The 14,590-nt window shown below is 46.7% G+C and overlaps 1 protein-coding gene across 2 annotated transcripts; it reads left to right on the forward strand.

Annotated features, from left to right (window-relative positions):
* Positions 1-2,281: 2,281 nt before the first annotated feature.
* SBK2 (SH3 domain binding kinase family member 2) lies at positions 2,282-14,470 on the forward strand. 2 transcript variants are annotated; one of them, XM_026843621.1, is made up of 4 exons: positions 2,282-2,468; positions 10,058-10,247; positions 10,999-11,201; positions 11,460-14,470. In XM_026843621.1, exons 2-4 carry the CDS (start codon positions 10,067-10,069, stop codon positions 12,027-12,029), a joined length of 954 nt encoding a protein of 317 aa, XP_026699422.1. In that variant the 5' UTR covers positions 2,282-2,468; positions 10,058-10,066; the 3' UTR covers positions 12,030-14,470. The 2 variants fall into 2 exon arrangements, with proteins under 2 accessions (XP_026699422.1, XP_026699421.1); XM_026843620.1 differs by having other exon boundaries at positions 2,285-2,546.
* The last annotated feature ends 120 nt before the right edge of the window (positions 14,471-14,590 follow it).

Raw genomic sequence — 14,590 nt, forward strand, 5'->3', positions numbered from 1 at the left:
TTGAAGATATATAGACAAACTGAGTATTGCCATAGACTACAATATTAAAAGAGCAGTGCCATTTTAGGTCTTGATAAAGGAGCTTGATGTACATATTTCAGCAGCTTTCTCTTACAGATACCCCTGCTGATAAGCCTCCGTACCACCGAAATTGTTCTCTGGCGTTCAAATGGCATCAAAACTTCCATCACCCTAGATGCTGTTGGTGCCTCTGAAAGGAGTCATTGCAATGGACAACATTAGGCAATCTGAACAGAACTGCCATTAATACCCACTCGTAATTCCACCCCTCTTCCACTTTTCCCCTTCCATTAACCTCCAATGGTTGTCTACAGATTTTGCTTGAAGTATGTGTAGAGATCCACAACAGACCTTGACTTATTGAAAGATTCTTTGTGGGTCTGCTCATGGTGCTGAAGGAAAATTGTTCTGCACGGCTGGAGACAGTGTATCCTCAAGTCCACAGACTGGGACCAACTTTCTGAAAGACAAAGGTGATCTTGATTACATTGTCTTTCCAGATCCATCTTGAACAATATCTTGGTTGCCAGCAGGACAAAATGTGTAGCATGGGAGATAGCTGTAGGTTTTAAATTACAGAGGTCCTGAAACGTAGGAATGGAAAACATAGGGATTCTCTCTCTTAAAAAATTAGCTGGAAAATCAGGAAGACTAGTGTATTTTATTCCTAGATATTGAAGCAGGTTTGAGTTAGTGACTGGAGTGGAGGAGAGAGGTACTGGTGAGTCAGGGAACATGGGCTCCTTTCCCAGCATTGCCTTGTAACTGTGACTTCAAGTAAGTCTCCAGGGACACCTCTCAATTCGTCTTCTGACTTGTGTCTCAAGTAGAGGCAACAGTCTCACCCATTTTGTCCCCCAGAAGACTAGATAATACAGTGGCCATGTTCCTGGAGAGCTGCAGTTACACTACACCATTTATTCCAGTGCAGAATTCTTGGATATTGGATAGGTTTCTCCTATAAGACTCACAACCGCTCCCAGCTGTAATGTTTCTGCTTGTAGGGACTTTGCACGCTGAAGGCCTTTCACAATCACTGGAGCATCCTTCAAGTGTGAAGGAGCAGCCATGAATGGCACAAAACCATTAGGTCATCAGCACCACAATCTCACTCCCCACCTCTTATCCAGGAGCACAGGGACAGCTGGGAGTCTAAATGTGACACTCCTTTTGCCCTCTGATTCACACCATCTCTGACTGGCAGCAGACTAGCTCTTCACAGGTCTGTGACAGCAGTCCAGTGCATCTCATCTTATTGCCCGTATGTGGGGCAGAGCACTGAGTGCCAAGTCCTTGGTGTAATTATCCTCCCTTCAGAGATCAGGCAAGAGGGTTTAGTCCTGTGCTGGACACCCAGAACACCTATGGTTATGGGGGCTGCTCTGCTCTCTTCTGTTAGACTCTCTTCCACCTCTGTCCTCTTTCAGCCTTCCTCACCATACTGTGCCCTCAGAGGGAGCACAGAGGCTGATCAGGGCAGCTTAAGCCTTACAGGTCCCCTGCATGGCCCCAGCTCTAGGGAACAGGGAGACTCATGCTGTGACACTCCTGTGTCACAGCTACATGCATGACTGCTTCAGATTCACAAATTGATCCACCTTGAGGGAAAAAAACAGTGCTTCAGAGCCAGGATCTAGGACCTGCATGATGTCTATGTCCCCAAGAGCTGCTTTCCTCTCCACACTCAAGTGGAAGAAAGAGGGCTTTGGCACAGGAATATAGTCTGGATGGAGGTACTGAGAGTAGGTGAAAAGCCTGCAAGTCGTTGTAACTACCATTAATAATTTCAGCTTTGCCGTAATGGTCTGTAGTACTGGTGTGTGTAAGGAGTCTGGCCCACCGGGCCCCATGAAGGGCCTTGACCCAGTTATGGTTTGTGCCTGGTCTCTGATGCAGGCAATTGTGACTGGCATGTCTTTGGCCCCTTTGGTGGCCAAGAGCAAAGCACTGGCAGCCCACGGTTGCTCTGAGCCCTGCCATAAGAGATGTACTCTTGCTTGGCACAGCCCCAGAGCAATGACCATGCACCAGCCCAGGGAGCGGCTTTGCTCCCTCAGCTGTAACAAGAACCCAAGCTGGAGGGAAGGGCTGAAAAGAGTGGATTTGCTGGAGGGTCCCTGGGGCTTACGATGGTATGGCTAGAGCAGAAATAATCACCCCACCCCGATCCCTGCAACACCTCCCCTTCCATAAACGGGGCAGATGGATAGCCCCCCTTCCTGCCCCCGTTTCCCCTCTTTTCTTCCCTCCCAGAGGTCACCTTCAGCAGGGAGGCAGTGTGCCCCCAGGACCAAAGCCGTGGGGAAGGGGCGGAGCGTCACGCTTAGCCCCGTAATGCCTGGCAGCTCCCTCCGGCTGCTCAGCGCAGGCTGGACCCAGCCCAGAGGCGGCAGCGAGGGAAGCGAGGCAGCCCACGGCCGTCTGTCCACACTGCGCTGCTGGTGAAGGTGAGAGGCTTGGTACTGACGGGGAAGGAGTGTGGGAAGTGAAGTTAGAGCTGTGGCAGGATGAAGGAGAATGGACAGGTACGTAAAAGGGCACCCACCCATCACGAACCAGTTTTGTAGACTTCGGCACAGCACGCTAGCACAATTGGAGTGCACTCATTTCCCAATCTGGTTGATGGTGAGCTCATTAGGTGGCTCTGCCTCAAAAGGGTGCTTTGTGTCCAGTTGTGTCTGGTGGGATGGTGCCACGGTATCGGCTGGTTGGTTGCGAGGAGGGTGTGAAGTGGCTCGGTCCCAGTGAAATTGCTGCCGAATTCTGTCCAAGGAGGCTGCTGTGCAGAGACTGTGTTCATACTCCTTGTTGGAGAGAGGTTTACGGGGCTCTTTTCTGGGGAGGCTGCTAGGTCTTTCTGCTTGAGAAGAGCAATACGCAGTTGTGGTAAGGGGGACAGTCATGCAGTTTGCCGCAGCGAGATTAAGAACTAGCCTGCTGACCAGCTTTAGAAAGAAGCTCATAAATCTATAAGTCATAAGGCCAGAATCAACCACTGCAGTAATCTGTTCTGATCTATTGCCTGTATTAAATGTGGTTTGCACTAGAGTGGACCTCCCAGGGGAAAAAAAAGAAGTGCCATTCTTCAAATAAAAGTCCCAGAGGTGGAGGGATGCTTCTTGGTACTGTTTGATGAGATTTTTAGGGGCAAATATCCTTCTTCACAAAATCTGCTTGACAACTGAGGTCTCCCTGATTTCAGCTTCAGCTATTGGGCTTTATTATAATGCTTACTTAATTGGCAGGGCCTCTTCAGTGAATTTCTAGTACCCACAAATGTACATACAGATGATAGAGTCACTCCTTCGCTATCTGATAAGCTAAAAAGACTGCTCCCCTGGAAAGTTGCCCCTGTAATTGTCAGCTCTGTTGTCATTCTCCTGGTTCTCCTCTGGTCCTTTTTCTATCAAAAATGTGGACACTAGTGTTAGTTTGCTGAACCAGTACAATTGAAAAGATAGAAAATATCCAATAGCTAATTATGTTGACCCATCATCTGGCCTCCAAAAGAGTTCAGGAAATTTACCCTAAAGAAATGAGGCTTTCACATTAGTAGATTTTTAACATTCAAAGAAATCCCATTAAAAAGTAGATAAATAGTAATGCAAAGCAGGGCAAATGGAACGAATGTGTTTCTAATAAAAATACAAAATCCAGGGGTGCACAGTCTTCTCATTTCTAGTGCAGAAGTCATTAGCAGGTGGTCAACTCTTCAGAAATACAGCTTTCCTAACTCAGCTGATTTTCAGAGATTAAGTTTCAGACTCTCTCAGGACATCTGTGTGTAGGAACCTCTGCAGAAACTAGAGTTCACTGTAAGAGGCACATTGTCTCAGAACAGATCTCTTCCTTTGTTATGATCTATCTTAGCCTATGAAAAGCTGAACGGCTATATCTATATTTTTATTTACAGTGTATCTTATTTTCTTAATCTAGCATCTAGAAAAGGCTAGTTTGTCTCTGCTGCCATTTCCTATGTCTTTTTAGGCATTCTCTTCAGCAGAGTGAATGCAAAAAGTGAAATCTGCAACTTCAATAATCCTTGCACGGTTACTCTCTTAGACTTATATTTGCATCATTAAAATGTGTATCTGTAACACTGTAGATTATTTCTAGTACAATTCTCTATCATCCTACACATTAAGGTCTGCAAAGGAAGTGAGGCTATACCAGATCTATATATTTCTGGGTTTACACAGTGCCTAATTTATCTGCAAAGCAGTGTGAAGAACTTAGATTTATCTGATTAATGTGACATTTCCTTTTTTTTTTTTTTTTTTTCCTGTCACTCAATGCCAGACTAAACTCCTGACTTCTCTGGTCATTTGAAACACTTGTGTATATGTGTGCATTAGTTTTGTCAAGCAATCCATTAACTACCCAAACCCACTTTGTGTCATTTGCAAACATTTTCTGGATTATTTCCGTGCTTTTTTCTAAATAATTGACAAACATAAAAGTATTAGAGTCAGGATTTAACAAAATTTATTGGGTGGGGTGAGGACACCAATAAACCATGATAATTCCCACTATACTGGGCTTATTTTTCAATCAATTAAAAATATGTGGCTTATTGATTTGATGAATTTTAGGATGAATTTGTATGGATAGCTTTCAGGGAATGGTCAGTGAATTGGATGTTTCTGGAAGGTGCTGTAGGAACCAATACTGGGCTGAGAACTGCTCCAAACTCCCACTAATGGTTTGGAGGTTGGTGGGAAAACTCCGCACAGAGGGTCCTTACACAGCCCCTAGACAGAAATGAATGTAGTTTGATAACAATAGAGACATGAAGTGGTCAGAATTACTTAATATATGAGCCTATTCAAGCAAAATGTGCTTTATTAAAGGTGGTGGAAAAGTATTCCGGTAGAAACAAGGCAGGCAATACCCAGAAAGAGACGTGAAGAGGAGTGGAGTTTTTCTCCCAAAACCCTACTAATTTGGAAAAGCTCTGGAGTTATAATAGATGTATAAGGTAGTGCAGCCTCTCAGGGTGGTGTTCCAGCAGAAAGAGATCTTGGGGCCATAGCATGAGGAAGAGGGCATTTCTAGCTGAAGGTGCCACAAGAGGTATTCTCCCTGGGAGCAGTCAGTGTTTTAACATGGGGGGCAGAAAAAATGGTGAGGCTTCAGAAAAGAGCCATAAAACAGATCTGAGAGCTGGACAAAAGCCCTTGGTTTGAGAATTGAACAGAAGGTTGCTTGAAGACATTTAACCAGTAAGAAGACTGAGACGTGTCTTGATCAGAGTGCATGGAGGTGTTTATTCAAAATTCAAAATGTGACTACAGTTTCTGGAAGCATTCTATCTGTTTTTAAACTAACTGATATGGGCACTACAGAAGCACGGGGTGCCAGACGGTTTGTGAAATCTAAATAAAGTGTTGGCTAAATACATAGCCTGAGTTTCATGCTGTACTCTGCTAGTTTTACTCAATCTAAGTAGTTTAAAATATGTTCTCACAGGCTGTGGTCATACCTCTGACCCCAATGGATATAAACCCTGCAAGAGTCAGGAGGAACAAAACATGCATTAAAATACTCTTTTGTCTAGCTGAGAAAATTTAGCAGCAGGTTAAGTAAATTTGGATTGGGATATTGTATAAATACATAACAGCAAGAATGTTAACACTGGCTTTTATAGTTAGCCAAAGTTTGTTTTTGGATCAAGTCCGCATGATTTTTTGTAAGAGATGCCCCAAGTGTTGATTATTTGGTTTGGGTTAAAGCTCTGTAGAAGGTCAGACAAGAAAATGGACTCTACATGCCATATGCTCAAGACCATTCTTAGTGGAGCATCTCTGATATGAGGAGAGGGTGAGACAACTGAAACGCTTAATCTTGGAAAAGAGAAAGCTCAGAGAGTAGTACCAGTGTATATAAATACCTCATGAGAGGGAATAATGAAAAGGGAGCCAGACTCTTCTCAGCAGTGCTCATTGACAGGGCAAGAGGCAACATGCACAAATCAGGAGACAAGGAATTCCATCTAAATACAAGAAAACACACTTTTAATTTTCTTTAAAAAAATTATTTTTACTGTGAGTGTGGTCAAACAGCATGATAGGGTGCCCAGAGAGGTTGTGGAATCTCCATCTGTGGAGATATTAAAAACCTGACTGGACATCTTCCTTGATAACCTGCTTCAGCTGCTGCTGCTGCTTGAGCATGGGAATTGGATGAGATGATCTTAATGGGTCCTTTCCAGCCTAAACACCTCTGTGATTCTTTCATCATAGAACTGTCTCTGTTATACAGAGATTGCACTGTCTCTGGCTCTTGACGTGTATGAAGTGCTTTTCTGGACCAAACATATTAATTGGTTGGAGAACCAGAATAACATTAGCTAGACTAAGACACTGTACCTCTGTAAGCTAGCTCCTTCTCAGCTCCTCAGGAAGTTTGGAAGCATGTCCTGATGGTGGAAAGGATGTGATATTCTTGCTGCTGTAATTAGAGACTGTTGGCGAATTAGGGTTTCTCACACATTGACAGCCTGGAAACAGTACCTCTAGCAGGGATGAAGCACAGGAAGGGTACTGGAGGTACTGGAGGAAAGAACAGTTTTGAAAAGGATGAGTGCATTCTGGCCAGGGCCCTGGTGGCCTCCTCCCCAACTCTCCAAAGGGCAAATAGCACACTAGAAGATAACAGAGGTAGATGCAGGGCCCTCAGGCACACTCTACTCAGTGGTAACTCAGATTTGGACCTCCCATAGCTTCCTAGCTAATGGCAGTGGTATCTCAGAGAAAGACTTCATAACTTTGGCTGAAGTATGGACTGTGTCCCGTGTTCAGTTTCCTCAAGGACAGCAAGGGCCAAAGCCCACAGACTGTTCTGGAGTGGCTGCAGCTGGGGCTTCCTTCATTTGGAGCCCTGATGAGACCCATGGGATTGTCACTGTCCCTCAGAACACCTACCCATATCCTCTGGATTATCCATTTTTCCAAGCCAGTTATTTCACTTTGATGCTCTAATCTGTACCCAGACAATCTGCCCTCCCATGCTAATGGGGCTATGCATGGAAGCAAGGATCCTTGCCCCCTGTATTGCAGTTCACTTGGAAGGTGGAGTGGAAGGACAGAAGAGGGTTTTTTTTATTTTTTTTTTTTAATTGCAAAAGATTATAGACTGAAATGAACTAAGAATATACGGAGAAGCAGATCCTCCCATTCACAAAAGCAAATTTTCACACAGTAAATAGGAGAAAAGTAATGGATCATATTTTAAAAAGTATAGATGAATCATATAATAAATAATTCAATACAAATAAAAACAGATGAATGAATAGATATTTGAAAACTATATTATTATAGAGTAATACATTAAGTGGATGCAGCGAGAAGATTCCAACCTTTGGGTTAGATAGCACTAACAGGTGGCCAGCCTACAAGGGAAGAAATTTTATCTAACTCAAGTTTGAGAAATTAAGTTATCCAAGAAGATTGTGAACCATTTGCTGACAAGAACTTGTATATGACCATGAATTTGATACAGGAGAAACACTGTCTTACAGAAGAGATCCTTTTTTTTTTTTTTTTTTTTCACAAATATAAATCTGAAGTGTTCTGCACAAGACAAGCAGACATCTCTCCTGTTGTTCCACTCCCTATTTAGTGTGGTTTTAGCCTATCTAATATCAAGTGAAAGCTCATACCTTTCAAGGGTCTATTACATTTTAAGTTTCTTCTCTATTTTTCTAGCTAGAACTCTTTAAAAGGCTTTTTTAGCTATTCATTTCAACACCTAAATGTGGCAACACCAGTCTGGAAATGTTGGTGGGAGAGTGGGTTGGTTTGTGGTTTCTGCAATTGCTGTGTGGAATTTCACAAGCTGTGCTGGCTGGGCGGCAAACAGGAGGACATCAAAGCGAAATCTCTAAAATACTTTCCAGACTGTCTTTCCCTGTGAGTTTCTCCCAGCCTTCCATTCATACCCTCCCATGCACACACTTGTTCATTGTTGAACTCCCTATGGACTGTACTAACTGATTGCTGTTGGCTCTCATGCCAAGCCAAAGCCTTTGCACAAAAGTATGGCCAGTTACTTGGTACTTCTGAATTGGATAAGATTTAACAATGCAGTCTAGGAAAGAAAAGAAAAGAAAAGAAAAGAAAAGAAAAGAAAAGAAAAGAAAAGAAAAGAAAAGAAAAGAAAAGAAAAGAAAAGAAAAGAAAAGAGGAACTATCTCATAAGTAGTCTCCTGTACAAATTTTCCTAGGTTTAAATAATTCTGTCGTTAAATTACTGGATTCTTAAGAATGACCAGATTTAGCGACAGTGGGGGCTGTAATAAGCTCTGGTCACAGATAGAGCAATGTAAAAACTAAGGGAAAAGGCTTCATTCTGCCTGTTCCCATTCATATTCCCAGGATGTCATCTTCCTTTTTAGCAATGTGAGGTCCTATTCTCTACCCCAGAAGGTGTCATGTGAGTCAGAACGTTTCATGAGAAGAGATCCTGAGTTTGTAGGTGCAGGGCTGAGCCACTGGTTTTACACCAGTGCTCTGTCTTACTGCACAATGTTTAAGACACATCCAAGAGTGCTGCAAGCCTCAGGCTCTTGGGTTGCATTGTGGGCTGCATTAGGCAAAGTGTTACCCGCAGGTTGAGGGAGATGATCCTTCTGCTCTACTCAGCACTAGTGAAGCCACATCTGGAGTAGTGGGTCTAGTTCTGGGCTCCTCAGCAGAAGAGAGATGTGGGCCTACTGGAACAAATACAGCCTGTGAAGATGATTAAGATATAGGAGCATATCTCATATGAGGAGAGGCTAAGAGCTGGGACTTGTTTAGCCTCAAGAGGAGAAGGCTTGTGGGGATCATCTTATTGATGTGTAGAAAAACCTGTGAAGAAGACACAGCCAGAGTAGTCTTAGTGATACTGAGTGACAGGACAAAAGGCAGTGGGCTTGAAACACAGAATTTCTATTTAAGCATAAGAAAAATCTTTTTTACCATAAAGGTAATCAAACACTGGAACAAGTTTCCCAGAGCAGTTGTGGAATTTCCATCCTTGGAGATATTCAGAACTGGACTGGACACAGTCCTTGAGCTATCTCCTCTAAGTTAACTTCCCTCTGAGTGAGAGGTTATACTAGGTGATCTCCAGAGGTACCTTCTGACCTCGACCACCCTGTGACTATTCTATGACCTTGCTCCAGAGCCAGGAGGAGCTCCCAGGCCTGGGGTGCCTGTGTTCAGAGCACAGGGAGGCAGTCAGGGGGAGAGTGCTGCCACAGATGCCTTAAAATGCTGCCTGGTAGCTGGCTGGGGGAACTGAAAAAACATTTCTCTGAAATGGGTCTGAGGCAGCTGGCTGTAGCTCAAAATGCCATTGATGTCCAAGCTTCCTTCCTGCCTAAGTTTCTTGGCTGCACAGATGAGTGACTTTGGGTCAGAAATGTCAGCAGGCGTGTGAGGTCCTTCGTCTTGCTTGGAACACACTGCCTCTGACTAGTAATCTCTTCTTTGTCATGGGCTAGCTGTGCCTCTACCTAAGGGGCTGCTACCTCAAGGACTTTCTTCAGTAAGCAGTAGAGGTGGATTTCTGAGCAGAGAGACATGGTCTGGCTGCAGTAGGCTAAGGATGGCAAGAGGACCGGGTCACACTTGGTAATCTGGGGCTCTGAATGTTTTGCTTGTTGCCTAACACTCCAAGGTGTTAGGCAACACTTAGAATAAGAGGAGGCCTGGAAGACCAAGCTTTAGTATAGCTGACACAGAAAGGTGATCCAGGTCTTGGAAATGAGAGGCCCCAGGGACTACAATTAGACCTCTCTAGAGGCCAGAAAGGATTAGAGGGCTGAAGGAGGTTTACTTCAATACAGGGATCTTTTATATGAAGAGGAGGGGCTTTGCCCAGAGGCATACTGCATAAAAGCATGAGCTCAACTCTAGCACATCTGTGAGAGTGCTCATACTCTAAGCGGCAGAAATATTCCCTGCCACAGCATGGTCTGTGTGGTGTGTCTGATCTGGTTTTCTCTATGCATGTTGTGATGTTCCTGACCCAGGCTGTGGTGTTTCTGCAGCACTCAGCAATGGCCGAGAGCTCAGCTGCGGCAGTGGCAGGAACAGCAGCACCAACCGTGCTAGATGAGCTCCTGGAGATCACAGCTCAGAGTCTGGTGCGCACTGAGGTGGCCGAGCACTATGAGGTTATTCGGGAGCTGGGCAGGGGCAAGTATGGCCACGTGATGCTAGTGACCCACAGGCAGAGAGGTAAGGAACTGACTGCTTCCTATGAGCTACTGTGCCTTGTCTCCTTTCCACTCATCAGGGCACCAGGTGGGCTAGTGGCTCCTTGGGACCAGGCACCAGGCACAGTGAGGGATCCCCAGGGAGACTGGCAGGACAGGGACCATCCCATTGCACCCAGACAGGGAGCAGGTGATAGCAGGGGGCAGCCCAGAACACCAGGCTGTGTGATGATGATCACCATACAGTGACGATGCAGGTCCAAGGTCAAGCCAGGAAGTTAATCCACAAGTCAGGATTGAGAGGTTTCATGGCTAGGCACCAGCATGGATGTGATATAGCTGGAAACCAGCACTCCCCACCATACAGCTCAGGCAGGGAGTGAAGCCCTGAGTCTGAACTTCAATGGTCACCACGGACAGAATGGTGTGGATGGAGGTTTTAGGTGGGGCTGGCCAAGGCCATTAAGGCCTATGACTGCCCACAGAGCCCTGATACTACTCTTCCCCAGTAGTCCCAGCTCAGACTGATGGGCCCACATAGCCTGAATTTCTCTTGTTCTGCCTAGTGCTCCTGTGTATGCATTGGCTGGCTTAAAACCCACACCAGTGCCTGCTCTCAGATCTGGTGTCCACAGGATATGTCCACACAAAGCTTTAGGCCAGAGACCTCCCTGTGGCTGTGAGTGTCTGGACCCATGGCTTCTCAGTGCCCTCTCTGTCTGGCCTTGGTGTGAGTGACCTTCAGAGGGGCCTAATCCACTCTCCATCCCCAGGGACTCCTATGGCTCTCAAGTTGCTACCCAAAGCCAGTACTAAGCTGCACACCTTCCTGTATGAATACTGTGTGGCGCTCTCCCTTGCCACCCACCCTGCCATCATCAGCATGTTTGGAATTGCCATCGAGTCCAGCCAGTACTATGGCTTCCTCTACGAACCAGCACTGCACAAAGACCTCATCTCTATCATCAAACCCCGGGTGAGTGCTGCTACAAGGCTATGGGGACTGGGACGGTAGCATTTGGTCCCTGTGGAGGCTGGCTGGGTTGGAGGGAGGGCAATAAAGCCAATGGGCTGAGGGTCTCTCTGGGGTCTACAGCATTAAAGCAGCTTCAGGCTTGCAAGACCAGAAATGCAAATGTCTTCCCCAGTGCAGAGCATGCAGGTGAGAGCCCAGCTGGCAGGGCTGCCAAGGTGCCCTGAGTGTGCTGTACCACCTGTCTCTCTCCCAATGCAGGATGGGATCCCTGAACCGGCTGCCAAGCAGTGTGCCAAGCAGCTCGTGAGTGCACTGGAGTTCATCCACAGCCGTGGGCTTGTGTACCGTGATGTCAAGCCTGAGAATGTGCTGCTTTTCGATCCTGAGTGTCGGCGCATCAAGCTGACTGACTTCGGGCTTACGCGGCCCAAGGGTACCAAGCTCAAGCTGGTGGCTGGCGTAATCCCCTACACCGCCCCGGAGCTTAGCAACACTGCTGATGCCCAGGGGGTGCCCATTGACACCAGTTTGGATGCCTGGGCCTTTGGCGTGCTGCTTTTCTGCCTGCTGACTGGCTACTTCCCTTGGGAGCAGAGCCTGCCAGATGACCCTTTCTTTGAGGACTTCATGCTGTGGCAGGAGACAGGCCTGGAGGAGGACCTGCCCCGCCACTGGAAACGCCTGACAGCCGAGGCTGCCCTGATGCTGCGGAGCCTGCTGGCCCTAGATCCCGCCAAGCGTGGCCCTGTCAGTGGGGCGCTGCGCTACGTCGATTGCCCTTGGCGGCTGGAGGACAGGCACAGTGAGGAGGCTCTGGTGAAGCCCTAGAGCCCGCTCCCCGTGGGGGGAGGGAAAGCGGGTGTCACCCTGTCAGGGGCTTTGGGGTCTGGGGCACCATGGTGGCCTTGGTGTTGAGAGGCCATGGTGACCTGGAGAGCAATTTCTTTGCAGCAATGTCCCTGCTGCCATGGAGCCAGGCTCCTTCCCCAGCTGATGGTCCTCACCCCATGGCTCAGTGCTGGCCTGTACCACCTCCCTGTGCTTCTCCTTTCTCTTGGAAACAACTGTCTACATGTGAAACACCCACTCACTTCCTGGCCACAGGGACTTCAGAGCATTTTCTAGGGGCTGCAGCACCTGTCTTGTCTCAAAATAGAGCAAAATATGTACTTTCATGTTTCTGTATGTGGCTCTTTTTCCCTCATAATAAAATGCCTGTTGGGGAGAGCTTGCTGTGGGAGAGCAGGGGCATGACAGAGCCTGTGGCCATCTCAGGACAACCTGAGTGAGTCAGGGGCCACCCCTGGATGCTGCCTGGGCCTCCAGCAGGACCCTTGAAGGGTGGCTTCAGGCTGGTGGGGTGGAGGTGCTGGGGAGCATCCAGCATGTGCCTGCTGGGGGCTGATGATGGCATTGAGAAGGTGGTGGGACCCATGGAGGTGGGGTGTTGGAGAAAGCCACAGGGAATTGCATGTTGTAACCTGCCCACTGCTGTGCATTTCTTCCCATTTCCTTGTGTTCAGGACCAGGTGACAGATTGGCTCTTCTGCACAGAGGGTTGTTAGCAGCATGAGTCTGTGTCAGTTTGCACAAGTGTCCCCCTTTACTTCCTGCCACTCAGGAAAATGTCCTTCTGCAAACACTGACAGCCCTGCTGAAGCACAATTCACCCCTCGAGTTGCTTAGGTGCAAGTGGAAACGTGAGCTCACTGCCATGAATGTCCACATGTATGATTCAGCTGAAAAGACAGTAGCACTGTGAGGGATGGTCAGACTGGGCATCACTGGGAAAGGCTAACAGAGGAGCTGTAACCACAGTGTGCATAAATTTATCTGTATAAATAACCCCAGCAGAATTCCCCTAGTGATACTCCCAAGCAGTCCTACACCATTGCTTTGCTCTCACTCCTCATCCTCCTCCAGACTGACTGCTCCCTCCTCATAGAGCCAGACCCTTTCTGTATGACCCTCCCCTACCACTTCTTCCCTGCTTCTATTCTCCTGAATGCCTCAATCCCAAGGAACCATTTCCAAGACTACCCAAGCACACCTCCTCCCCTGTACTGCCTTCAGGTCTGAAAAGGATGACCTTCACACTCTTTTAGATGCCCGATAATCCCTCTAGAAGACCTTCTCTTTCCCACCTCCTTTCATCACTTTAATGCTTCCTCAGCAACACACCTCTTCTAATCCCTTAATATATTTCTAGGTACACATTTTAATCCTGGAAAGAGGTAGCAAGGAGAGAATTAGGGGTTAGAAGCTCTTCTTACTTTGCTACCTCTTTCCAGTCCCCAGGATTATACTGTTGGTAATCTCTTCCAGATTTTAGCCTGATCCTATTGCTGGAAACATTCCCAGCTGTTTCCGTTCTCAGTGACTTTGTAAATTCTAAGAATGCACTGTTCCAACACCATACTTTCTAGCATCCCAGCTTTTCTTTCACCTCATATCCTTTCCTGCACACAGTCTTCTGTAGTTTCCCAATCTCCAGCTCTCTTTTTCTGGCTTCTTCTCACTCACTGGCATTTTACCATTACTTATCTTCCCCACTAACATTCCCTTTCTACTACCCATCACCTGCTAAACACCTTTTGCTCATTCCTCTCTCAGCAACATCACCTCCATACTACTCTTGTGTACTTTTCCTGATCCCTACATCATTTATTGTGACTTCCTTTCAACTCCCCAAGCTACCTTATTGATCAGCATCATGCTCACCCTGTTCAAGATACAGTTTTCTTTCCGCTTCCATCTCTTAGAATCTTTAATTACCCAAAAACTTAATAAATGCTGCTCAACTCTGGCCCACCCAGATTTGGCTTTAGTTACTCTTTAATTACTGTAGGAATAGCAGAGGAGTGTTAGACTATTAACACAGTTCATGTATTTAAAGCGGAGAAGCCCTAAGACCAATGGATCTAGAGGCCAGGTAGCTGACAACTATTAAGTGAAAAAAAATGGAAAATCTGATACAGGTGCTTGCTAACAGAGAATTATAGAATAGAAACATGGCTTTTGGAAATGCAACAGTGTGTTGGGTTTGTGTGTGGTGAGTTTTTGGTAATGGGGGGGAGGGCTACAGAAGTGGCTCCCGTGAGAAGCTTCTAGAAGCTTCTCCAATTCCAAGTTAGACCTGCCTCTGACCAAGGCTGAGACAATTAGCAAAGGTGGCCATGGCTCTGTGATAACATAACCCGAGAGAAGGAGGAATTGTCAGGGAGATACCTCTGCAAACACCAAGGTCAGTTGAAGAAAGGGGAAGGAGAGTCAGGCTGTGCCCCTGCAGCCCATGGAGGTCACCAGTGGAGCAGATGCCCACTTGCAGCAAATGGAGGACCCCACACTGGAGCAGGTGGTTGCACCCAAAGAAGGCCGGGACACTGAGG

Source organism: Athene cunicularia, assembly GCF_003259725.1.
Source record: "Athene cunicularia isolate RWA chromosome 2 unlocalized genomic scaffold, athCun1 chr2_part1, whole genome shotgun sequence".
Classification (NCBI taxonomy): domain Eukaryota; kingdom Metazoa; phylum Chordata; class Aves; order Strigiformes; family Strigidae; genus Athene; species Athene cunicularia.